This window comes from Natator depressus, chromosome 4 (assembly GCF_965152275.1).
Source record: "Natator depressus isolate rNatDep1 chromosome 4, rNatDep2.hap1, whole genome shotgun sequence".
NCBI lineage: Eukaryota > Metazoa > Chordata > Testudines > Cheloniidae > Natator > Natator depressus.
Genome location: NC_134237.1, coordinates 127943765 through 127969108, shown reverse-complemented (window position 1 = coordinate 127969108; position 25344 = coordinate 127943765). Strand labels below are relative to the sequence as shown.

General features: G+C 40.8%; 1 protein-coding gene across 1 annotated transcript in view; it reads left to right on the top strand.

Annotated features, from left to right (window-relative positions):
- EIF2AK3 (eukaryotic translation initiation factor 2 alpha kinase 3) overlaps positions 1-25344 on the top strand; it is a 72597-nt gene that overhangs the window by 27788 nt on the left and 19465 nt on the right. The window contains exons 3-10 of the mRNA XM_074951897.1: positions 8576-8770; positions 10714-10844; positions 15802-16036; positions 16307-16469; positions 21848-21985; positions 22565-22687; positions 23410-23630; positions 24003-24115. Of these exons, the coding sequence (XP_074807998.1) occupies positions 8591-8770; positions 10714-10844; positions 15802-16036; positions 16307-16469; positions 21848-21985; positions 22565-22687; positions 23410-23630; positions 24003-24115 (1304 nt within the window). The 5' untranslated portion in view covers positions 8576-8590. The remainder of the gene's footprint in view (positions 1-8575; positions 8771-10713; positions 10845-15801; positions 16037-16306; positions 16470-21847; positions 21986-22564; positions 22688-23409; positions 23631-24002; positions 24116-25344) is intronic.

Here is a 25344-nt window from a genome sequence, read left to right as displayed (position 1 = left end):
TGAGGAATAACCAGATGGGCTGAAAGATGATCCAGTACTTATGTTGGTACTTTATACCAGCATTAAGATCTTAAAGTGCAAGTCATCTTATTGGTGGCTTCCACAGATTCTTGTACATCTACCTGTGCTGTATTAAGAAGCACATCCATTTTGCATTGCTGCTTTTGAGTCAATTTCTAGAGAAATACTGGGAATTGATTACAACTTATCTTGGGGGTTATGGAGGCATTTCTGATGGAAAGTTTGTATAATGAAGATTCCTATGATGCTAAGGAACTTGTATCACAAAACCTGCTTCTGACAGGAAAGGGGAGACTTCCTAGATAATATGGGGCATATAACAATCTAAGACATTGTACCTTCAGCGTCAAGAGCAGTGCATAGTGCAGGGATTCTTAAACTGGGGGTTGGGACCCCTGAGGGGGTTGCGAGGTTATTACATGGGGGGTCGCGAGCTGTCAGCCTCCACCCCAAACCCTGCTTTGCCTCCAGCATTTATAATGGTGTTAAATATATTAAAAAGTGTTTTTCCATTTATAAAGGGGGTCTCACTCATAGGCTTGGTATGTGAAAGGGGTCACCAGTACAAAAGTTTGAGAACCACTGGCATAGTGACACCTAAATTCCATATCTGCCTGTCATTCAGCTATGCATGTTGTATGTACAAAGTCTGCCTGAAAACATCTTTAAAATATTTATTCTGCCTCATTAGCATAACCTTTGTCTTGTCTGTTGTCAGCCAGTTGTCCTCTTTTAAAAAGAAATAGAATCTATCAGGTGCAAGGTGACCTAATGGTTTGATGATAAAGTGTACTGAGAATGTACTGGCAAAGTGTACTGAGAATACCTTGATCCCTATTTCCTGATTGGCCTTGTACATTTTATAGGAGGCAGGAGGATATTTGATGCAAATTTCTTAATGTGTTACAGGCAGGAAAATATGAAACAATGGTGGTGTAATCAGCTTCACTCAGTGGGAAATTTGTCCCTAGTACAGATACGTTCACAGAGAATGCACTTGGCAAAATAGCGTGCAGCAAATGAATGTCAGGATAGACCTGAACTTCTGACTGGACTTAGTCCTGCAAAGTGCTGAGCACTTCCAGGACTTGCTCAACACTTTGCAGCGTTGGGCCCATTATGAAGTAGGCCTCACAACGCTAGAAGGTATATAGTAGTGGTACAGGAAGAGCCCTCAATACCCACTATACTGTAACTCATATCAGGCCATATCACACTTACTACTCCCAACACACTGTTATCGTAATAGGTATCCAAAAAGTATCTTGTAAGGTATCCCATGTAAACTGGTGATGCATTGGTCATTGCATGATGTATGTACGTGTTGTGTATAAAGAATTATGTAGGTGTGCTGGAAATTTATTTTGAAGGCAGTGCACAAATCAAGTCTGCCCTAGGCAAAGGGAATGTGACTTGTCTGTCTGGCTTGATTGCAGGCAGAGGACAATGAAAGTACATTTACATATAAGGTAAACAAAGCAATCCAGCTAACAAACAACTGAGGACACAGTTTAGTAAGCACGGTGAGGGCGAGAATCTGCACCCCAAGGAAGTCTTCCTGGCTCTTGAGACAAAGACAGCGAAGTTATGAAAATATAAGGGGGTGTAAAAAAACACATTCTGGTTATCTGTCACTTAGGGGCCATAGGGAACAGCAACCTCTGAGCCTGTGAATGGTGGATACTCTGGCCCGAAGGTCTAGGGATGCTGGCACCCTGATGTGAGAAAGCTGCTTAGGAAAAGATTGTAGCTTGCTAATGTTAAATTTTAGTCACTAGAAAGTATGTATTATTTTTGTTTGTAACCATACCTGTCTTTTTATCTTGTTTAATATCACTCTTGTTTAAATCTGTTCTTTATTAATATACCTAGTTTATAGTAACACTAAGAATAATCTGTGCTGTCGTATTGAAGTACAGAGTGACTTGTTCGCTGTCCTAACTGGCTGGTGTGTACGCTATCTCTCTGGAGGGAGCAAACTTCTGTGTGTGTCCAGTGAGTGGGATTGGACGCTGCAGAGAGACATCTCTGGGGAGGTCAGAAACTGTGGTTTGCTGATAGTTACCTGCAAGGCAAGGTTTTGACTGGTAGTCTCAAAGAGTTTGTTGGAAAGGCAGACAGCCTCAAGCGTCAGAGAGCAGTTTAGCAGCAGCAAAGCTGCTTCTTGCTGAGGCGGAGGAGTAATGCGGTGTTTTACGGTTCTGGTTTCACTGAGGGGTGTGTCAGTACACTATATGAATATAAATAAAAAGGCAGACCACACAGAATAAGTGTTCTAATGATAAAAACTCTGTGGAAGGTGTAGCTATGCTATCTTCCTTATGGGCTTTTTTCAACAAAAGTCCCATGGAGACAGCGTTAATGCTAACGTAGAAAATGGTGATTGCTGTTCGTGGCTCAAACAATGTTATTTGGAACTGATCTGAACTAGTTGAGACATGGTATTAAGGCTCCTGTAGCCAATGGAGTTTTTATCGACACTAGTTCTGTCACTAGTGAAGGTGATCCATTGTTAGTAAATGTGGGAAACTTTTTGCTAGAAATCCTACTGTAGACTCAGCCATAGAGAAAATTTGGTATCTTCCATTGTTTGTGCCTGAATGAAATCTCTGAGAAATGATAAGCCAAAAATGCCCTGTGAATATTTGTCACTATGGGTGAATATTTTTCACAAAGTGATCACTCCATATCTGACCTCTCAGTCCTTGTCTTCAAAAGAAACCTGCACAACATGAGCCTAGGATCTTAAATTCATAGCTTTGCTTGGCACTAAAAATCATGGACTCAATAAAGATGCTGGATATATGGCTCATTATAACAATCTGGTTTCAGAGTAGCAGCCGTGTTAGTCTGTATTCCCAAAAAGAAAAGGAGTACTTGTGGCACCTGAGAGAGTCTCTAAGGTGCCACAAGTACTCCTTTTCTTTTTACTGTAAGGAGAGTGATAACCCACTAACCCTCCTTTATCCTATGACTGCAGAGGTGTTAACTGCCCACTTCACTTTGAATGGTCTCTTACAGCATGTGTTAACTCCTTGTGTTCCATCTTGTACATAGCTGTGACACTCTGCTTACCTTTCCCAGACCTGAAGAAGAGCTCTGTGTAAGCTCGAAATCTACCCTTAAAATGCTGCATTAGCACAGCCACAGCACTTGTCAGGGGTCCCCAAACTGTGGGACGCACCCTCCTAGGGGGCAGGGAGGAACATTCAGGGGGTGTGGCAGAGCCCAGGCCAGCCCCCGCTGGGGGTGGGGATGGAGTGCCACCCAGCCGAAGCTTCCCCTGCCCTGGCTCCCAACCACAGCTCCAATCTCTGCCTCCGGCTGCGGCTCCGCTCCTGGCCCCGCTCCCAGCCTCAGTCCCTGGCCGCAGCTCCTCTCCCAGCCCCAGATCTGCCCCCAGCTGCGGCCCCAGCCTCGGCCCCTAGACCTCTGTCCACACCCCGGCTCCTAGCCCCGGCTCCAGGAGGGGTGGGGCGCAGAGAGAGGTAAATGATGTGAAAAGTTTGGGGACCATTGTCTTAAGTGAAGATGCTCCTACACTGACAGGAGAGTAGTTCATCCACCTCTGTGAGAGGCAGTAGCTATGTTGACAGGTAAGCTCTCCTGCCCACATAGTGCTGTGTACACTGTGGGTTAGGTCAGTATAACTACATCACTCAGGGGTGTGGATTTTTCACATCCCTGAGCGACGTAGTTATGCCAATATAAGTCTGTAGTGTCGACCTGGTCCTTGTCTCTTTCACTAGCAGAAGTTGGTCCAATGAAAGATATTACCTCATCCACCTTGTCTCTAACAACCATAGAGAATCATACAGCATTTTTAACATTATTGACCATAGGGGGTTAAGCTCAGCCAATCAGGAGCTGGAATTCCTAGGAATTGTTAGTGATCACAACAAAGTATGCTGAAATTAAAAAAAAAAAAAAAAGAATTAAAAAAAAATTGGTGTGCAATAGTCAAAATTACCCTAATTAAGACATTTTACTTTAAATGTCTTCCATATTTTTGGTATCCTGTGGAAGCTCAGCAACTCTGAAACAGGAAAATTTGACATTTTTCTGGCACCAGATTTCACACAGCTCTAGTGTTTGCACATGAACATGTTCTAATACTTGCTTTCTACAACAGGACTTTGGTCATAGAATGAAATGTAGTATTATTTTTTCTATTAAATAATTTATGGAAGCTTTAGCACTTTAGATTCCTTTTAAGTCTATTCATTTGAGCCCCTTTCTAAAATGAAATAGTAGCTTTACTCCTTTCCTGTCCCAACCTGTACTGGAATCTTACATGTGATGCCCTCCTTTCCAGTCAACAGTCTAGACAATGAATTCCCTGTAGCATGTGCCATTTCTTGTTGTTATGCCTTTTTGCTTTTGTTAAGGCTTTTAGAAATTGCATTACCTCACCAGCCTGCTTGGTGATTGTTCAGAGTCTGATTCCAATTGGCTGCTTGGTATGATACTGCCAGCCAATGTATGAATTTCAACTTAAAAACTCTCATTTGAACTCTGTAGTCAGAAGAGTGTGTATTTAAAGTGTTACTTCTGAAAGACACGCCACTTAACAATTATGTGCCATATTGCTGACCAGTGAAGCTGAACAAATAGCTATTTACATTGACAGATCAGAGGAATGCGTAAGTGCATCATGGTAACCTACATTTGCTGTGCCAAGAGATTTGCAGCTGACTGCCTGTATGACTCACTCCTTGGATTAGGAGGTGAGGTAATGCTTTTGAGATAGAGGGTGATGTCATTTCTTTACCTGAGTTGCATGCCGATGCTGATTTTTGTTGCTCTCAAGGAATAGTCCCTTTCTGTTTCCTCAGTTATACTGGGTAACAATTCAGATGACTCTTATGAGTTCTGGTACTAATTCTTTGTCTTTGTAGAGACCTAGCAAGTGAAATGGCTTAAATTTTCTTTCTTCTCTCTCATATATGTATATATTCCTAAACTGAAGGTATTATAAGCTGAGAGAAATTCGAAAGCTTTCTTTCAAACTTGCTTCAGAACTGCTGAGTATAAATACACTGAAAAAAACAAACAAAAGACAAGTGTCCTTCTTTATTCAGATTTACTTCTGTTAAACAGATGGTGTAATATTGTAAATCTGTTCTGATCTCTCAAGTTAGTTGAAATGATAGTACAGAAGCTATTTCAGCATTAGTTCTGTTGAATAACTGATTCAAAAGGAGAGCTTGCAACATAACAACATAGTATCTGTCATTCAGTCTTCATATTTCTTATTCCATGAACTGTTTCATACTGATGTAAATATACATAGGACAAACGTGCTGTTGAGCACTTACTCACGGGAGTAGTCCCATTGACTGTAAGTGCATGAATAAGACCTCACCAGCATAATGGCTCCACAGTCTGGCCAACTGATTTTTTTTCAGGCACCTGCTGACCAGACCTAACAGTCTCTCACCTGCTCTTTATCCTGAGACTTGAACATTCTGGGAGAAAGTGGTTTAAATGCCTTAATATTCAAGTCTGCATGTGCAAAAGAGAGAGTAACACCAACCCAAGAGAACTCTTCAGTGCTGTAGTTAGTTGGATGGGTGAAAGTAGAATGTCATAAATTCTCAAGTAGTGATGGGCCACGTGATTTACTCCATTCTTATAAACTGTACCTTTGGAAGGCTTTATGCCATCAAATAATAGTTCAGAATCCTTCACAAAAAAATTACCGCGTTGTAAATATCAATGAACAAATTTATGCTATGAAACAGATGTGTTGTATGTAATTCTTAACTCTTCTATACTATGCAAAAATCTAACTTTTAAAATTTGCTCAAATTCTGTTCAAGATGCAACTTTGATTCCTGAAAGCATGTGATCTTCTGTTAGTCTTATTTTGAGAAAGATACCTTGCAAAATCTTCGTCTGTATTTCATGAGAGCAATCTTCTTTACTGATTTTAAATAGCAACTTTCAACTGTTAATTCTCTGATTACTTTACTTAACCACATGTTGCTATAGATTTATATTGTATACGTACTTGTTTTCTTGCTTTAGTTACCATATTGGGTTTTTTAATTACTTAAGTAAATCAAAATGCAATATTTTTCATGCATCTCGCTCCTCCATACCTGACTGGATATCCCATTTTTGTCTTTTCTGTTTTATATTGTAAACTCTTGAATTTGGGAACATATCTTACTCTGCTTTGTAGTGTACCTCATATAGTAGCAGGACTTTATTTTAATTACCTCTGCCAATTAAATGTTTTTAGTAAATAACTATGCCAAGGAAAGATCTCATGAACTACAATGTCTAGGTTTGAGCAAAGTTCTGCCTTTTTTTTTTTTTTTTTTTAAATATGGTTTTCCTAACTGGAGGGTCTCTAGATGCATGGTGGTTGAGATACAAAGTAAAGCTTCTCTGGTTTGCTCAGTTCTAAAGACCTAAACTCTCAAATGGGGTATTTTTTGTTTAGGACTTGCTCACGAAAGCTTATGCTCAAATAAATTGGTTAGTCTCTAAGGTGCCACAAGTACTCCTTTTCTTTTTATCGGTGTGATCACTTAATTGCTGTGCTGCTCATGAATGGGAAAACCTACTGTGAATTTCACTTTGGTTAAAAGAAAAGGAGTACTTGTGGCACCTTAGAGACTAACCAATTTATTTGAGCATAAGCTTTCGTGAGCTACAGCTCACTTCATCGGATGCTGTAGCTCACGAAAGCTTATGCTCAAATAAATTGGTTAGTCTCTAAGGTGCCACAAGTACTCCTTTTCTTTTTGCGAATACAGACTAACACGGCTGTTGCTCTGAAACTTTGGTTAAATTTCGTTAAGTTCTGGTCATGCTAGAATTTGAACTGTGGACCCAGATATAAATGAAGAAAAATAATTAAAGCACAGTGAAACCGTATAAAATGCTGGCTGGCATCATGCTTTTTCATTTTTACTCTTTTTAATTTTACTGAGGCTTTGTTTACGCCTCGTAAACCTGCAAGCTAAAATTAATTGATATATAGCAAATGCTAGAAACCACCGAAGTCTTGTCTGCAGCTGAACTGGTGGTAACCCAAGTGGAAGTTTCTGCAAAAACTTTCTAATGTAGAAGTTGTCTCAGAGGCTGTTTTGTTTAGTGGCAAGGCTAGGGAGGTAGGACTTCAGGCTCTGTCCTTGGCTCTTTAACTAAATTGCATTATAGCCTTGGACAAATCCCTTAAGGGTGATCTGCAAAGGAGTGATATTTAACTATATTGGGCTTGGTTTTTTGCAGCTTTACAATATATAAGAAGCCATGAAAAGTATTTTGTTAGATTTATTCTGTAAAATGTTTTATCTGCTTGGAAATATGGAATGTAAAGTATGGTCTTCCTTGGCTCTGTTGGAAGATCACTAATCTAGTATGCCAGATATTTTCCTTGCACTTGCACTTCATAGTATGTGAATTCAATGAGATTATGTTGTTGGGCATTGACAAAAGAGACATCGGTTCTGAAATAGCATTAAGATTTGTCATGTTAATCCACATACTGAAGAGTTAAAATTTGCAAATTAGTTTCCAGCTATTCTTGGCACAGCAGAGCCATTGCGGCTCCATAGAATTAGTTGAGATCTGTCAGGATGTTAAGATTGTTAATAAGTCCCCAAGTACTCTTTGACAGTGACTCATACTTCTGACCTATGATCTCCATGAAAATCTAAATGTACTGGAAAATGAATTCTCTACTCCTTTGAGGATTATTTGATCTGCTGTATGTTGAAAATGAAATACTTTAAATTTAGTTGAACAATGTTTTTATTATTTTTGGAAGTATGTATTGTGTGTGATGGTTGTGTGTTTCCAGGGGGAGGGGTTAGACCTACAGGTGTAGGAAGCAAGAAATTCAGAAATAAACCCCAAACTCTGAATTTAACCCTGCTGGGCCTAAACATTGCTGTGACTGGTCTATAGGATAATGTACTTTCTGGAGCTCAATAAATATGAAGGCACAATGGTGTAAATTAGAGAGGGTTCCCATATTGCTTCACAATTTTCCCTTTCATGGGATTCAGTCTCCTAACCATACTGCAAGGAAAGGTGGGGTTCATAGGTATCGGCCAATGGGCTCTTAAAAGAGCAGAGGGCAAAGGCAATGTGATATCTATAATATAACATAACTCTCTTTTGAAAGCATCACAAAACGCATGTAGTAATGGCTGATCACCCTCCTATAGAAATATCATTGCTTTCTCTTAGCATCATATTTTACACAAACTAGATAACTGCTGTCCCGTCAACTGACTGAACTTTATTATTATACATTTAGCAATCCCTTAAAACCTGGCACAAAGCACTAACCATTTTTTTTTCCTTTTAGAAATTGAACAGGGCAAGTTTAATAGTTTTTGGTTTTGGTCTAAATGTACGAGCAGACGCTCAGTTAACTTTATTTCTGACAGCTTGATTGCCTTTTGATAGTTTGAAAAAAATTTAAGATATGCTGTCATCTAACACTATACTTGACTCTGAGAAAAACGTTTCTGGCTCTCTGGCATATTGTGTGTGTGTGTGTTCTGTACTCAATTTTATTTATTGCTTTTAGGTATTTGGGAATAAGATGATCATTCCTTCCTTGGATGGAGATCTTTTCCAGTGGGATCGTGATCGAGAGAGCATGGAAGCTGTTCCTTTCACAGTTGAATCGCTTCTAGAGTCATCCTACAAATTTGGAGATGACGTGGTTTTGGTTGGGGGAAAGTCCCTGACCACATATGGGCTGAGCTCATACTCGGGGAAGGTAAACATTTGACAGTGGGGAAGTCGGTGTGTTTGTGTATGTATTTTTGAGAACTGTTTCTAAAAATGGAATGGGGGGGCGGGACAGGAGGGTTTAGAATTTGAGATCTAATTCTAGTGTAAACTGCGTGGCGCACACAAGATTTGATTAGATTTGCAACTTCTTTGGTCAACAAGTCCAGCTGGTGGCTGGATTTGGAATAAACTTATCCTTGATGGATACTTTGTCATTCAGCCTCCCAAATTTTCAAGGAAGAATTAGATGGTACATGAATTTCAGTCTGGTTTTTTCGATTACTGAATAGGAAATCTAAACAATTTAGAGCAAGCTGAAAAGCAAGGGTGTGTAGGGAGTGTGAGAGAGAAAGACACATCAATATCTGGCCAGACGTGCTTATTTCTGGCAAGTTTATTTTAGTACTTGTTATAAGAACTATTATTTACACTTTCTAAAGTCATATAAGATAACCAGTAGAACTACCCACTGACTGCTACAGAAGATATTTTATTTTATTTATCAAAAAGCAACTTTTAAAAAAAATGCACAGAAAATTGTCCGCATTGTTGAAATATTTTTTTATGGAAAAAAAGTGTGCCTTTCTATGTCTTCAAAATTTTGATAGAATATTAGTCAAATGATTACCTAAAGTTTGCTTAGGAAAAACCAAATTTTAGCTAAAAGCAATCTTGAGAGTGTCTTCTTGTGAGGTGAAAAAGCTGGATGGAGAATTGAAAAAAATAAAGTGGTTCTATTTTGAACTGAACCTTCTACATTTTGTGAAAATTTTTCAATAAACTAGGTTTTGGTTTTTTTCCCTTTTTTGGCCAGCTCTCTTTAAATCAACCAGGTGCTTTAATGCAGCAGGCTGAATGTAGTACACCTTCGGGGAATGGTATACAGCAGTCGCTAAAGATAGTGATGTTGAAGACCCGGGACTGCAGCAGTAGAGGAGTGCATGGGTTCCCTTTGAATCTGTGGTTGACAGTTGGACTGTATATGCTGCAGATGATGTTTGCCTCCTTCTCAGAGAGGAAGGAGCTTTTTTGGGTTTCTACTTTGACTTCTGGCTAGAATTCAGAGCAGTAGAGTTGGCCACAGAGTTAGTGACTTATAGCATTTGCAGGATGGTACTGAAGAAGGGATTAAGGTTTCCTAGAGGGGAGATTTCCACCCACCGTCCTAATTAAAATTGCCCACTTGGAAGACCTGAATTAGGAAAATAATTCCAGTCTAGCTCCCCTAGGATTAGGAATGCTAAAGTCAGTGCACTACTGCAGCAGGTAGATTGTGATACTCTTAATCACTCTCCAGGCTGACTAGGCAGTACTGAAGGAGTGTTTTCTATTCTGTAGACAGAAAATTGTCGTCTCAACGCTTGATCCGTTACACTGGTATAAATCAGGAGTAGCTGGTTTGAAGTCATTGGAGCTACATTAATGTGAAAGTAGTGTGACATCAGAATTGGGCCCTGGGAGTCTTATGGAAGGGGTTTTCTGAATCTTTCTGTTTGTCAGGGTATGATGAGAGAAATGGGGAAGTATTGATTATGGTGGAGTTGTGACTTCTGTGTAAGTCACATAAGAATTTGCTAAGAATTTAAGACCAAGACTTCCAAAGGCAACTAGTGATTCTTAGGTCCCCAGTCAGAGACTTATTAGCACTTTCTGAAAATCGCAGGTCTCTGAGTACCCATCATCTGAAAACAAGGCCTTTTTAAGGTGTCTCAGGCTGAATCAGATTGGCCACCCAAAAACTCAGATCCCCAAAATGACTAGTAGTTTTTTTAAATGTTGGCCTATGTCTCTAAATCATTTTGCTCGTAAGGAGCTGAAAAATTCTCCAAAGATTTGTTGACTTGAATGTCGTCATTGAGCTACCTAGTTTGCATTCATGTTGACATTTGATGTTCCAAGCTTACGTGAATTTCTTTTCTTCTCCCTTAGGTGAAGTACATATGTTCAGCTATAGGCTGTCGCCGCTGGGATGATGATGAAACAGAACAAGAAGATATTCTTCTCCTGCATCGAACCCAGAAAACAGTTCGTGCTGTCGGGCCACGTAGTGGTAATGAGAAGTATGTATGAGTACAGTTTGTGGTCTTAGAGCTATTCTTAAGACAGTGTAACAGTAGTGAGTGGGAACAAACACACATCTTTTAATTCTTATTGCTTCAGGATTTGACATGCTTTTACCCCTATTGAATTGGGAATTTGAGTGTCAAGGTTCCTTCCCCACTCTGACCTCTAGGGTACAGATGTGGGGACCTGCATGAAAGACCCCCTAAGCTTATTTTTAACAGCTTAGGTTAAAAACTTCCCCAAGGTACAAACTTTGCCTTGTCTTTGAACCGTACGCTGCCACCACCAAGCGTGTTAAACAAAGAACAGGGAGAGAGCCCACTTGGAGACGTCTTCCCCCAAAATATCGCCCGAAGCCCTACACTTCCTCTCCTGGGGAAGGCTTGATAAAAATCCTCACCAATTTGTACAGGTGAACACAGACTCAAACACTTGGATCTTAAGAACAATGAATAATCAATCAGGTTCTTAAAAGAAGAATTTTAATTAAAGAAAAGGTAAAAGAATCACCTCTGTAAAATTAGGATGGTAAATACCTTACAGGGTAATCGGATTCAAAACCTAGAGAATCCCTCTAGGCAAAACCTTAAGTTACAAAAAGACACAAAAACAGGAATATACATTCCATCCAGCACAGCTTATTTTACCAGCCGTTAAACAAAAGGAAATCTAACGCATTTCTAGCTAGATTACTTACTATCAGAAGTTCTGAGACTGCATTCCTGATCTGTTCCCGGCAAAAGCATCACACGGACAGACAGACAGACCGTTTGTTTCCCCACCCTCCTGATTTGAAAGTATCTTGTCTCTTCATTGGTCATTTTGGTCAGGTGCCAGCGAGGTTATCTTAGCTTTTTAACCCTTTACAAGTGAAAGGGTTTTGCCTCTGGCCAGGAGGGATTTTATAGCACTGTATACCGAAAGGTGGTTACCCTTCCCTTTATTTTTATGACAATGGGGTTTTAGCTTTCCCACTAGAGACCTGCCAGACTTCTGTCATTTGGATTCTTACCCTGTGCTTTCTAACATTTTTGAGGAAATCTCTCTAACTTCAGTCTCCAGTTGTGTCATAGATGATGAAGTAAGAAAGGAGCTGGACATTTAGTTTACCCTTCCTATATCAAATGGGAATGACTTTTCCTTGGACTTGAATACATCTAATGAGTTTGCGAAAGATGCCACACTATGGAAACATTGCCACACTGCTCATCCTAACTATTACAAGTATTTCTGAGTATACGTATTGAAATGTGTCCTTTTCCAACTTAAGCAAGTCGCTCCTTGTTTTATTGCTATTTTTCAGTGTTCTTTCCCCACCTCTTTACCTTAATAACCTTTTTTGTATATTTTTATATTCAGTGTTTACACTTGTCATTTTCAATGTAACTCTTTTTAAAATAACACTTATTCCTTTAGTCCTTTAAACCCTATTCTCAAATCCCTTTATTTTGGGTGATCACTTACAGTCTATTACAGCTTCTCTATACTTCTTACAAAGCCATGGAGACCAGAATAGTGCACAATAATTCTTAATGCAGCCATGCCAATGCACTTATTTTATATGGGATCATATATCATAGACATGTAGATTTTTAACTTCGTAAGTGAAGTACTTTGCATGTTGCTTCATTGAATATCATCTTGTTGAATTCAGATCAGTTCACCAATTTGTCAAGATCACGCTGAATTCTAATCTTGTCCTCCAAAATGCTTGCAACCCCTCCTAGTTTGGTGTTATCTACAGATTTTATAAGCTTACTCTTACTTCATTATCCACGTTATTAATGAAAAACTGAATAGTGCAGCACCCCACTTGATATGCCCTCCCAGTTGGAAAGCGAGCCATCAATAACTTTTTGAGAATGATATTTCAACTAGTTGTGCACCCAGCGGAGCTGGGGATGAGGGGTTTGGGGTGTGGGAGGGGGCTCTGGGTTTGGGGGAACTCAAGGCTGAGGCGGGGCTTGGGATGCAGGAGGGAGTCAGGGCTCTGGGCTGAGGGTGCAGGCTCTGAGGTAGGGCTGGGGTTGAGGGGTTTGTGGTGCAGGAGGGGGCTCTGGGTTGTGGGGGGCTCAGGTCTGGGGCAGGAGCTTGGGGTGCAGGAGCGGGTCAGGGCTCTGGTCTGGGGGTGCAGGTTCTGGGGGTGAGGGGTTTGGGGTGCAGGAGGAGGCTCCGGGTTTCGGGGGTGCTCAGGGCTGGGGCAGGGAATTGGGCGCAGACTTACCTCGGGCCGCTCCCGGGCAGCAGTGCAGCAGGAGTGCTAAGGCAGGCTTCCTGCCTGTGCTGGCACCGCAGACTGCGCTGCTCCACTGAAGCGGCCAGCAGCAAGTCTGGCTCCTAGGTGGAGGCGTGCAAGTGGCTCAGCACGGCTCTCGCCCACAGGGACCCTTCCCGGCCAATGGGAGTGCGGAGCCGGTACTTGCGGTGGGGGCAGCTCACAGAGCCCTGTCCCATCCCCCGTCCCCCCCACCTAGGAGCCGGACCTGCTGCTGGCCGCTTCCAGGGTGCAGCAAAATGTCAGAACAGATAGGGACTAGCCTGCTGTAGCCGGGCAGCACCACCAACGGGACTTTTAATGGCCCGGTTGGTGGTGCTGACCAGAGCTTCCACGACCTAGTGCCTTACATTACTGCGTCGTGACCCACAGTTTGAAAACCCTAGAATGACTTTCATCAGGTCCCACCTTCTTGAGTACATCTAACTTATCTAAATATTTCTTAACCTGTTCTTTCCCTATTTTGGCTTGTGTTCCTTCTCCCTTTTTGTTAATATTGCATTAAGCATCTGATCATAATTAACGTTTTTAGTGAAGAATGAAGCCAACAGGCATTAAACACCTTAGCTTTCTTGATGTCATCATTCATTAGCTTTTCTTCCTAGTTAAGTAGAGAACCTATACTTTCCTCCATCTTTCTCTTGCTCCTAATATATTTATTGACCCTCTTGTTACCTTTTATGTCCCTTGCTAGATGTAGCTCATTTTATGCCTTAGCCTTTCTGATTTTGTCCCTACTTACTTGTGCTTGTACACCTCTGAGCAATTTGTCCATATTTTCACATTTTATAGGATTCTTTGATTTTTCAGGTCATTAAAGAGTTCCTGATGGAGCCATCTTGGCCTCTTAATATTGTTCTTATCTTTCCTTCACCTCAGTATAGTTTGTAGTTGTGCCTCTGATACTGTTGCTTTCAGAAACTGTGAGCTCTCATGAACTCTTTCCCTTAGGTTTCCTTCCCATCGGACCTTATATGCCAGTTCTCTTTGTTCAGGTCTGCTTTTTTTTTTAAGTCCAGTGTCCTTATTCTGCTACTTTCTCTCCTTCCTTTCCTTAGAATCATGAAATCCATCACTTCTTGGTCACTTACACCTTCAGATTCTTTACCAATTCCTCCCCGTTGATCAGAATCAAGTCAAAAATGGCTGTCCACCCTCCTCACCTACACTTTCTATATTTAAACGTAAAAAAAACTTCTGTAGGCACCTATTCCATATAGTTAAAATACACAGTACAAAATATAGTTGACCAGTTCTTTATACTGTCGTCACAGTAAATATCCACCAACTAATTTGAGGATAATAAAACCCCTCTACGCCCAAAGTCCAACTCTACCTCAAAAGCCTAAAGTGGGGAATGGACTTTGCAGCATGCCCAGACAGTTAGCAGTTCTAGGCTCTGGCAATAGAGACCCCATTTTGAATCTGAGCAGTTTTGCAGCCCCATAACTCTGATTTGGAAGCTGGGATTTTCTGGCTTTTTTGTGATTAGCATTGACCAGGATAGGGTTAGTGCTAAAGTGTAAGGCAGCTGCCACATTTCCTCTTTCATTGCTCCCCGGAGTCATTGTGACATCTGATTCATCTAGGTCCCTCTATGTGTAAGTGAGAGATCAAAAGCAGTTCTTTCCCTGGCAACATTGTAGGGACTGTTTATATGGTAGCTTTGATTTTGGCCCATAATAGCAGCTTTTATTGTATGAATTTCAGCAGAAAAAGATAAAAGTTGAACATATTTTATATATAAATATACGCATTTTAAATTGGCAGTCTGTGGGTCCTGGTAAGTTTACAATATGGTCCTATATATCTTTGGGCACCCAAACCTATTGTTACTTTTGAATAAATATTTCTCCCCTTTGTCATTCAATGTGAACTATTATCCAAACTATGAGTGTCTTGACCGTTCTAGCATTGTTCTGTACAGTCTTTCCGTTCATGATAATAGGTCTCAATATTTCTGCCTTTGTTTATATGTACCATAAAGCTAATGGATCTCTGGCATCCAGGATACAGAACTATTCCGACCCACATTGCTGATATAGTCTGTCTACAAAAAAATCAGCCTTATTTCTAGATAGGTTAGATTGGGGGATGAGCAATTCTAGTTATACTGATGTCCTTATCAATAAATTGCAGTCGTAGCTTTCTTTGTCCCCAGAATTCCATCTCTACAACCAGCATAAAATTTCACAAGTTGTAAACTGCTTGATATTTAAAAAAAGCTGCTACATGCCTAAAGAGTTTATTTTAAAGTACCGTTTCTTAAATTCTAATGTATTTGTTGTTCTTATCTGATAAGGTCTTCCTGGGTAAACAGCTACACTGTTATTTAACTGACTGATATAGTCCTTAATGCTTGCCTCCCCTTCCTCCCTCCCTCCCCCATCAGACTTTGATGTCTCTTTAATTACTTCAACTTATCAACTCATAATAAGTCATCTTTGGTTGAAAAAACCGTACACTTGTTTTGTGTCTTGCATTCTGGAAATAGCACAATTAAGTGTGTTAACACTCCCTCTAGAGGTGCAGTTTAGTTCAGTGGATGATTACTGAATTTACTGCAGAGATGCTAGTGAAATGTCATATCAGGTTTCATTTACAGATTTCTAAGATGGGTGGCTGGGGTTTCCTTTTAAACCTCTTTTCTAGAAACCTTTTTTCTTTTTAACTTTAAGGTGGAATTTTAGTGTTGGTCACTTTGAACTGCGCTATGTCCCAGACATCGAAACTAGCGTGGGATTTATTGAGAGCAATTTTAAATCAAGTATAAACAAAGAAGAGTCTAAAATCATTTCGGATGTGGAGGAGCAGGAGGCTGTGATGAAGGATATGGTGATAAAGGTCTCAGTAGCTGACTGGAAGGTTATGGCTTTTAATAAGCAGGGAGGACATCTGGAATGGGAATATCAGGTACTGGAAATGTGAAAGTATTAAATGTTATGGAAACTGAAGTTCTGCCGCATTACAGGAGAATCTCATGCATTTTGATTTAGTGCACATCTGCTGAGGTGAAAAAAATGTATATCTCCCTGTAGTATTTTGTACTGGAATTCTATATTTTGAGCTATTGAGCAGCTATGAACTGAACCAGGGATTTTCAAGCAGAAGAGTTATTTAGAACAAATCTCTGGTAAATCTATGAAGTTATTTTAAATTGCCCTTTCCTTCCTTACTCTTCAGTTTTGCACTCCAATTGCTTCTGCTTGGCTGGTTAGAGATGGGAAAGTCTTTCCCATCAGTCTTTTTGATGATACAAGTTACACCGCTAACAGCGAGGTCCTAGAAGATGAAGAGGATCTTGTGGAAGCTGCCAGAGGAGCCACAGAGTCTAGTGTCTATTTAGGTGAGATGTCTACTGCGATGCCTTCTGTTGAGCATTATCTTTCTCTCAGCCTTCTAAAAACCTCAGTAAACCAGGTGGTTTCAAGTTATAGGTTCAGAGTTCAAGGCCAGAACGGACTATTAGATCATCAAGTCTGACCCACTGTATAATACAGGCCAGATAACTTCACCCAGTTACTTCTGTGCTGAGCCCAATAACTTGTGTTTGACTAAAGAATATTGTCCAGAAAGGCATCCAGTCTTGATCTGAAGACTTCAGGAGACTGGTAGTTTGTTCCAGTGGTTCATTACCCTCACTGTTGTAAATGTGTGCCTTATTTCAAAGTTCAAATTTTCTGCATTTAACTTCCAGCTGTTGATTCTTGTTTTGCCTTTCTTGTCACCTGCCCCCTTATTTTGATTGGATAATTGAATCCCTGCCCTATGACCTTTCCAAGAAGCTACCATGCTACCTTTTTTGCCCTGACTGGATGAATCTGGTTTCCAGGGCAAAAATACTGTTACAAATCTGAAATGTGTATTCCGTGAATATTCTGTGCTTTTTGTGTAAAACTTGCTGCAGCTTCAGCACAACATCCTTGTCAGTAATCCCTTTGGCTAGCACATTCATGGAAACTGAACACCAAAGGGCATGAACACAATCATATCAAACGTGGTTAAAACTTTGAGAAAAACTTGTGGTTGAAGGAGTTGCTGTATTCACCCTGTTCTAAGTACAAGCTGCAGTATGCCCCCAGTGGTCACATGAATAACTCATTTGATATTTTGACCAACTATAACAGGGTAGTTGTTTTTTATTATTAATTTATTTAAGTCTATTCACCTATAAAATCCATTTTTCATTTTGACTCTGAAATGTGGGCTTATGTATAGTCTTGGTATTTTTGGACTAATAGAGTTCTAAAACTTTTTTAAACTGGGATTTAGTTAATGGGAGACAGTTTTATTGCCTGATATAGACTTCTCTTCTTTCAGACCATTGGTTTTAGTCACATTAAGATTTTTTTCTGCACTGACTACTGAGACTTAGTTACCATATATGAAATTTTAGCTGAAATTTCTGTAAATTAAGTCTCATCCAGTGGTCAGAATTTATTTGATATGGTTTGTAACAGCCTTGAGTATTGTGCCATCAGCTTTCCTTCCCCTTAGCACTATTAAATTTCTTACCACTGACTTCACTCTAGGTAAATGCACTGTGGCCTCCTGAGGCTGTTCATATTAGACCTTTTATTTTCCTTCTCTTTTCTCAGCAGGGATAACACCAGTATTACTGTTCTAATGGTAGTCTATAGTGAGAGCATTTCCATAGACAAGCCAATGGCATTTTAACTACCATGTCATCTTGCAATATCTACAAAAAAGACAAATATAAATCTGAGGAGGACTATGATTTTGCATTCTTCCCACCCCCAACCCCTCCCCCCATTTTAACAGGTAACAGCAATGTTCTTATTAGTGTTATTGCTAGGGCTTTGTCAGCTTGTGTTGCTGGCACTTGAACAAAAAGTGAATAGCATGATGAATATTTCTAAAAGGGAAAGTATATGTAGTTGATTAGTAACTCAGAGAGCCCAGAACAATTAAAGGGCAGTCTGTGTTTTAGAATGAAGAGAACAGAGGGCATATTTTTAAAATTCATCTCGGCTAGTTACCGTGCATATGAAGAAACCTATTTTCAAACACTTTCTCTTCAAAACAGCACAAACTGTAAAGTCTATATTCTATTACTTAAAACTTGCTAGTATGGATTTCTGGTTCCTTCATCAAGCTGCTCGATTCACAAATACCAAAAAGTTCCTCAAACTTCTTGGACTATCAGGGTCTGGAATTTTGCACTGTCTCTTGATTTAGGGTAAGGAGTCCTTTTCATCATTCTACCAATTGCTGCTTATGCTCTTCATTTGAGTAGCTGTGCCAAAGTTCTTCTGGGTTGGGAATAGGAAATGGAAGGGACACCCACACTTCTTCTGCACCTTTTAGAGTTAATAATGGTGCTGCGGTGATGGACGCTATGCTGTTCCACATTAAATAATGCTTAGTTGTGATGATGGCCTGATTCCCCATCTGTAGATACAAATGTTTCTCCCAACCGTAAGCTCCGACTCCGTGGGTGCTCCGGGGCTTAAGCACCCACAGGAAAAAAAATAGAGGGTGCTCAGCACCCAGGAATCAGAGCTTGAGTGTGGAATCTGATTTCTGTGCTGCGAATAACTTCTCCCCCTGGGGTAGGGAGTTAGTTTATAATCAGAGGCAGGGTGATTAAGATAGAAGGCTTGTAATTAAATTGAATTAAGGATTGTTAGATGATCCTGAAAGCGTTCCCAGGCACTCCAGTTAAAAGTTAGGAAACAAAAGGTAGGAATAAATAGTCCATTTTCAGAATGGAAAGAAGTAAATAGTGGTGTCCCCTGGGGGGCTTGTAGTGGTCTGGGACCAGTGCTGTTCAGCATATTAACAAATGATCTGCAAAAACGGATAAACACTGAGGTGGCAAAGTTTGCAAATGATACAAAAATTACTCAAGATAGTTAAGTCCCAAACAGACTGCAAAGAATTACAAAGTGGTCTCACAAAACTGGGTGACTTGGCAACAAAATGGCAGATGAAATGTAAAGTAATGCACTTAGCAAAATATAATCCCAACTATACATAAAAATGATGGTGCCTAAATTAGCTGTTACCCATCAAGAAAGAGATCCTGGAGTCATTTACAGTACTTTAGAAGCACTGTGTTTCCAGAGAACTGCAAATTCATAAGAATCCTTCTCACTGTGCCTATATTATCCTGAATTCATTCTCCAGCTTTAGAAGACTTAAAAATTATCTCCAGTCATCAATGGGACAGATGCAACTGAATAATGTAGCTGTCTTTAATGTGCATCAAAACAATACCAGGGAACCTACATGTAAATAAGATTGCTGACAGTTTCATTCAGAAAGCTACAATGAGACATAACATTTTTAAACTGGGACATTAGTGAAGACAGCTTTTAGATGACTGCAATGATTTTAATATACTGTGTGACAGGGTCGAGCCAGATGACTACAGGAGAGTGATAGAAGGCAGATATGTTAGCCCCAGGTTAAGTAGGTCCCTTTTCCCTGGGTAAGGTAACAGGGAAGGTTCCAGAACAATCAGGAACCTTCTGGAAACAATGAAGACAGACAGGCTGATTAGAACACCTGCAGCCAATCAAGAAGCTGCTAGAATCAATTAAGGCAGGCTAATCAGGGCACCTGGGTTTAAAAAGGAGCTCACTTCAGTTTTTAGTGCATGTAAGGAGCTGGGAGCAAGAGGCACTAGGAGCTGAGAGTGAGAACGCGGACTGTTGGAGGACTGAGGAGTACAAGCATTATCAGACACCAGGAGGAAGGTCCTATGGTGAGGATAAAGAAGGTGTTAGGAGGAGGCCATGGGGAAGTAGCCCAGGGAGTTATAGCTGTCGCTCAGCTGTTCCAGGAGGCACTCTAGGCAGCTTCATTCCACAGGGCCCTGGGGTGGAACCCGGAGTAGAGGGCGAGCCCGGGTTCCCCCCCAAACCTCCCAACTCCTGGTCAGACACAGGAGAGGTTGGACTGTGGGTTCACAAAAACGGCCAAACTGAGGGCTGCCATGAATCTCCGAGGTGAGCAAATCCGCCAATAAGCACAAGACCCACCAAGGTAGAGGAGGAACTTTGTCACAACTGTAATTCAGGAGAATGTAATTATGTAGTTCATAACAATTGAATCATTATTAAAATAGTAAGCAGACCAATGATAGAAACACATTCAATAACTAGAATATGAAAGAAGTGTATAAATATGCTGAAAATAGCCTCCCCCCCAAAAAAAAACTGGCAGAGTGCCCTCCCCAAACACACCTCTTCAAAAGCACCCACCTGCAAAAACAAAAGTCAGCACCTATGCTCCTGACAATACAGTGTTGATTGCACCCTCTCTCAGGGTTAAGTGTGTGATATTTGTTTTTAGTTTGGGTGGGGACCCTCTGAAATTTTTCATCTACTTATACTCCCGGGGGAATTCTGCGCCACTGCGCAGGCACAGAATTCATGTGTCACAAAGAATTTTATTTTTCTGCGTAAAATACATTCTGCCCAAGAAGTGCTGCAGTTCCACCTTTTGCCCACCAGATGCTACTGTAACATCAGAACAGCTGGCTGTGTTCATGCTGTTGGCTGTTCTGGTGTCACAGCGGCCTCTGGTGGGCAAAAGGCAGACTGCAGCACTTGTGGAGCAGAACGTATTTTTGGGGGGGGGATTCTGTGCATGCACATTGGTGTTGAATTCCCCCAGGAGTAGAAGTTCATTACAGCACCCTGCCTGCAGAGCCAGGTTAGGACAGACAGAGTGGGGCACACAGGGCTGCTGGGGCGTTACAGACTGGGGTTCAGAATGGCTAATGGGGGTGGGAGGGGGACAGACTGGGGGCGGGCTCAGGAGCTGGTGGGGTGACAGCATTGACCCCGGTGCTGAATGAGAGTGGGGGTGCAAAGCCACATGGGAGACGAGGAGGAAGGCTGCAGGAACACATGAGGATGGGGAAGGAGGCTGCGTAGACCCATGGGGATGTGGGGTGCTGGGAGAGGGGCAGATGTGCCTGACTGAATGGGAGAGGCTTGGGGTCAGCAAGGGTCTGCGTGGGGGAGGCTTCCGAACTCCCTAATAGTCTACCCCCACCCCCTAAAAATACAAAAATAAAAAAACTGTTCCATGCTTCTCCCACCCACACCTAACAACCCTCCAGGTTCACTCCAGGCTCCTTCCCTCTCCCTCAGCTCCTCTGTTACCCCGACTCCCCCAAGCCTTTGCACTGCTTCTGAACGGTGCAGGCAATACAGTTCTGTATTGTCATTTAACTGAAGTACTCACAGTTCTGTACTAATATGCCTAGTAAGGAATTTATTTGTCAAAAAAAATTACCAGAATCTTTTTTTGGTCTGTATTGTTACAGACAAACTTGCTGACAGATACTTTGAAATAAATTACCAAAATAATTGAAACTGGCATGATTACATTCTGTTATTTTGACAAATAAATGTTGCAGCATTTTTAATTTTTTGGTGCAGAATTCTCCCAGGAGTATACTTAAAATGAACCCTCATCCCCAGTGGCACTCTGGTCATTGGCTCTGCATGACTCCCAGCCTCTCTTGGTGTGGAGAGCAAGGAATGAGCAGTAAATGGCTAAAACATTCTTCTCTGATTCTGAAGAGAAGAGTCAATTGTGTAGTATGTAAAAAGTTCATCTTAAATCCTTCATTTTCTCTTGAAACACTAGGAGTCTTGAAACTGTGTTCCTAGTTGTGCAACTTTGTGCTGGGGGGTGGGGAGAGCTAAATCTGAAGTCAAATAGGCTCTCTGGTTTATTACTCAGGAATGTACAGAGGCCAGCTTTACCTTCAGTCGTCAGTCAGAATTTCTGAGAAGTTCCCAACCAACCCAAAGGCTCTGGAATCCAGAAACGACAATGCAATTATCCCGCTGCCCACAATCAAGTGGAAACCTTTAATTCGTAAGTGACGATCCAGAGTTTTGCTAATTGTCTTTTTCAAAGCAGAATGTGACAAGACAATTCTTGTGACTTCCATTAGCTGCAGAATTAGTCTGATGTCTCTAAGTGGAAGATTGTATTCTCCTTTGGAAACTGATTCTGTTCTGTGCTTTAAAATTTTTAATCTTTGTGTTGAAGGTGAACTGCCTTTGATTTGTCATAGTGATTGACAGACTCCTTTTAATAATCAAACCTTCCACTGCCTGTAAATCAAATAGGCGTTCTGGTCCTGTCAGAAAAGAAATAAATGATTATAGTGACATGAATGGCACTTACTTGACTTGTTTAAGAGCTGCTGGTGGGTTTGGGGGGGGAGTTTGGTTGGGTTTTTTGTGTGAAGTGGTGGCTTTTTTAAAGATTGATTTCATCCTTAACATTTTGCTTGCATGAAAATCAGTCAGTTCTTTACAGTATTTATATTTCCCATTACTGAACAATGGGAATCGTAATGGAATGAGGTTTAGTCAGGAAATGGTGGGAGTGTAGTGGGTTGTTATAACACTCCTAGCTTTTAAAAAAGAATTTCCTGTCTCTGCCTAGATTCTCCATCCAGGACTCCTGTGTTGGTGGGGTCTGATGAATTTGATAAATGTCTCAGCAATGACAAGTTTTCGCATGAAGAGTACAGTAACGGAGCCCTTTCAGTTCTGCAGTATCCATATGGTATGTGGTAACAGTGATGGGGTTTTTGTTCATTAACTGGTAACTATTGCCACTTGAAGCACACTGTTCAGAACTTGGGACAGTGTTTACCAGTAAAGCTCAGTAAATGCATCAGCAAAAAGAAAAGGAGTATTTGTGGCACCTTAGAGAATAACAATTTGTTAGTCTCTAAGGTGCCACAAGTACTCCTTTTCTTTTTGCGAATACAGACTAACACGGCTGCTACTCTGAAACCTGTCATAAATGCATTAGATAACTCTTAAATGTTAAGTATGATAGCAACTTGATTTACTAGGTAAACCAGAAAACTCTCTTGTCTAAATGTTGGTTATGTCTTCGGAGGTTTGATGTTGGAGTATAAAATTTTGTATGTGAAAAACGTCATATACTGAAGTCTTTAAGCATGTATGCTTCCGGAGTTTATTAACTCTGCGGGAGAGACCCTGCTTGCTGTGGAATTTGACCTTGGATAATTGAACTTGTATAGAAGTCTGATAGCTTAAATTTGATCAGTATTACAAAAATCTCTTAATGTTTAGCCATGTGGAAGCAAACAGTGTGCTGGTTTTTGTAAGTAGCCACATCTCTTGAAAGATCAACTTCTGGTGCAGTATTTCACATCTGTAAGGACAGATACATTTGTCCAAAATAGAACTGCTTGATAAGTTGGGATAAACAAACTTTACATTTTATTTATTTATTTATTTATTTTTTAAACAAAGACAATGGTTACTATTTACCATACTACAAAAGAGAGAGGAACAAACGCAGCACCCAGATCACTGTTAGGTTTGTTGACAATATGAACTACAAGAATATCCGCAAAAAGGATCCAGTTCTGCTTTTGCATTGGTGGAAAGAAATAGTTGGCACCATCTTATTTTGCATTGTAGCAACAACTTACATCGTCCGCAAGCTCTTCCATCCCCATCCTCACAACAGAGTAAGTATCTTGTTTAATCCTGTTGCTTAATCAAATCAGTTAAAAAAGTGTTAAAATCCTATTCAGGGTTTTTTCTGTTGGTTTCCAGACTTACATGTGCAAGTATAAGTAGTTGACAGATCTTAAATTATTAAAGAAATTGTGGGAATGAAAACCTGCTTTGATTTTGAACTGATTTTGAAAGCTGTTGGCTGCTATGTGGGATTTACTTAGCAGCTGCAGAAAGTAAACTACATTGATTTACCTATTTTGGTAATCTTTGGAAATCTTTATATTGAAATGATTTCATCTCCTAATTTGACAATATCAACTAGTTTAAACTTTATTTAGTGTTGTAAAGGATTTTTTTGTGTTTTCTATGATCCTTGTCAGCAGCGGAAGGAATCTGAAACACAGTGTCCGACTGACAGTAAATATGAGCCGGCTAGTGGAGAGGTTAAAGATAACAGCTGGAATGACATTAAGTACTCTGGATATGTTTCAAGGTGAGAGATCAAAGTATCCTCAATTCAACAAAATACATAAAGTGTCTTAGTTTGAGAACTCGTTCTATCTAGAAAAGCAGGCTAGTGATTCTTAACTACTTTAATTTTTCTGTTACACATGAAAACTGACGGCTAATACAACTACTTCTCTAAGGCCTTATCTCTACATTATCAGTCAGACTGCAGATAAGGTCACTCTAAACAATCTTTGGGAGATCATATGACCAGTTGCATGTGTTTGTTGAACTAATGTTATCTGTTGTCATGTGGAGTGATAAAATAACCCTTGATCCTCAGTGTTTACCTCTCTATTGCTGTGTTTGTGAATAAAGTTGGGGGAGAACTGAAGATGACACTTCACATGTGGAAGAAGGGGAGAGAGTATTTAATGCTATAAGCAATTCCGCTGTTGACATGAGGAGGGGTGTTTGGAAAGGGGATGCATATGGGTTCATGTCATCTGCAGATTGGAGAAATACAGAGAAAGGGAAATAAGAGATTATATTACTGGAATACCTCCAGTTCAGTCATAACGTAGTAAAGGTAGGAATTGAAGTGTTTAAAAGAATACGAGGAATGGAGGAAAGGGGGGGATGTGAGTAAAAGGAATGATTGTATCTAAAAGGAGATGCATTTAGGAAAAATGGCATAATAAATGGATAGTTTGAGGAGGACCTGCAGCAAATGAGGTTTTGAGGAAATGGGCTGCCCTTGAGAAGACTACTCTGTAGGAGTTAAAAATGAAAAATACCACCTTGGTTATATGACCGGGTGGTAAAGCTATGTTTATTGGGATGAAAACTTAAACTAAGGGTAAGTCTTCACTCCAAAACTAAAAAAGTGTTGGTAACTTGGATTAAAATATCAGTGAAGACAGCAATGGGGCTTTTAATTTGGGTTAGCAACTCAGGTTAAAGCTTTATAAGGCAGAGGTGGGCAAACTACAGCCTGGGGGCCGCATCCGGCCCTTCAGACATTTTAATCCAGCCCTTGAGCTCCAGCCGGTGAGCGGGGTCTAGGGCTTGCCCCGCTTTGCGCATGCCGGGGCTTCACGCAGCTCCCAGAAGCAGCAACATGTCCCCACTCCACCTCCTACGCATAGGGGCAGCCAGGGGGCTCCACACACTGTCCCTGCAGCTCCCATTGGCCGGCAACCACAGCCAGTGGGCGCTGCAGGGGCAGCGGCTGTGGACAGGGCAGCGCGCAGAGCCGCCTGTCCACACCTCCTC